Genomic DNA, 1,035 nt, shown 5'->3' on the forward strand with positions numbered 1-1,035 from the left:
TGTGAGATCTACATATACATGTGTGGAGTCACCTGCATCTCCACTCATATGTGTGTGCAGCCCACAGGCACACACGTGCACACAGACACCTCCAGAGACACACACACATGTTTGTCCGTGTCCACAAACACACACCCCGTGTGCAAGGCACACACGTGCCCGCCTGGCACACACGTGGGGACACACACAGTGTGCAGGTACACACGTGTGCTGCTTTCCCTGAACACGTGTGCACACACACACACGGGACACACCCAGAGCTGTGCACACGCAGCTCCCCTTCCACACACACACAGCGTGCACAGGCACAACCACCCTGCTGTGCACACACAGGCACAGCCAGACCAACACACGTGTGCACGTGCACACACATGCCCAGAGTGGCACATGCCCAGTTACCCTTACATGAACCCACAGCACACACACACACAGAGCCACCCCACCGTGCACACGCAGGCACACCCACACGTGGGCACACACGTGTACACATGGGCACACACACGGGCACACACACACACATGTGAGCACACACATGTATGTATCCTCCCCATATCACATCCCCAAGGACAAGCCCTGGCATGAGCAGCCCATCACTCCAGGCTGTTAATTAAGGCCAGGTGTTAATTAAGTGGCTGAAGCCTTCAAAGTCCTTCCCATCCCACTGGATCTGTGGAAGCACTGGCTGGTGGCCCTGGAGCCTGGACAGGACTCAGGACACCTGTCCCCATCCCAGATCCAGAGGGGACTTATCCCACCATAGCTGTGTGTTTCGACCATGTCACCAGCCACATATGCACTGAGTTTGGGGGATCTTTTGCCCCTGTTGTCCCATGGCAGGGAGTGGTGAGAGCCAGGGCCGGGTGCCAGGGGCTTTTCTGGGCGGCTGAAAAGGGCTTTATGCGGGGCCCGAGCCATGTCTGCCCAGCACGGCCTGGAGGGGCCTTTGTGCCAGGGCACGGCACTGCCGGGAAACACGGCGGGATGGATCCAGGACGGGCACGGCACTGCCGGGAAACACGGCGGGATGGATCCAGG

The 1,035-nt window shown here is 58.8% G+C and overlaps 2 protein-coding genes across 2 annotated transcripts in view; both read right to left on the reverse strand.

Annotated features, from left to right (window-relative positions):
- The window catches only part of GFAP (glial fibrillary acidic protein), a 4,614-nt gene extending 4,576 nt beyond the window's left edge, over positions 1-38 (reverse strand). The window contains exon 1 of the mRNA XM_029963272.1: positions 33-38. Coding sequence (XP_029819132.1) covers positions 33-38 — 6 coding nt within the window. The remainder of the gene's footprint in view (positions 1-32) is intronic.
- An 857-nt stretch (positions 39-895) lies between these two features.
- Positions 896-1,035, reverse strand: part of LOC108643006 (Ig-like V-type domain-containing protein FAM187A) — a 5,563-nt gene continuing 5,423 nt past the window's right edge. Inside the window, exon 3 of the mRNA XM_029963275.1 lies at positions 896-1,004. Coding sequence (XP_029819135.1) covers positions 896-1,004 — 109 coding nt within the window. The remainder of the gene's footprint in view (positions 1,005-1,035) is intronic.

This window comes from Manacus vitellinus, unplaced genomic scaffold (assembly GCF_001715985.3).
Source record: "Manacus vitellinus isolate BGI_N305 unplaced genomic scaffold, ASM171598v3 scaffold_100_pilon, whole genome shotgun sequence".
In the NCBI taxonomy this organism is placed as follows: domain Eukaryota; kingdom Metazoa; phylum Chordata; class Aves; order Passeriformes; family Pipridae; genus Manacus; species Manacus vitellinus.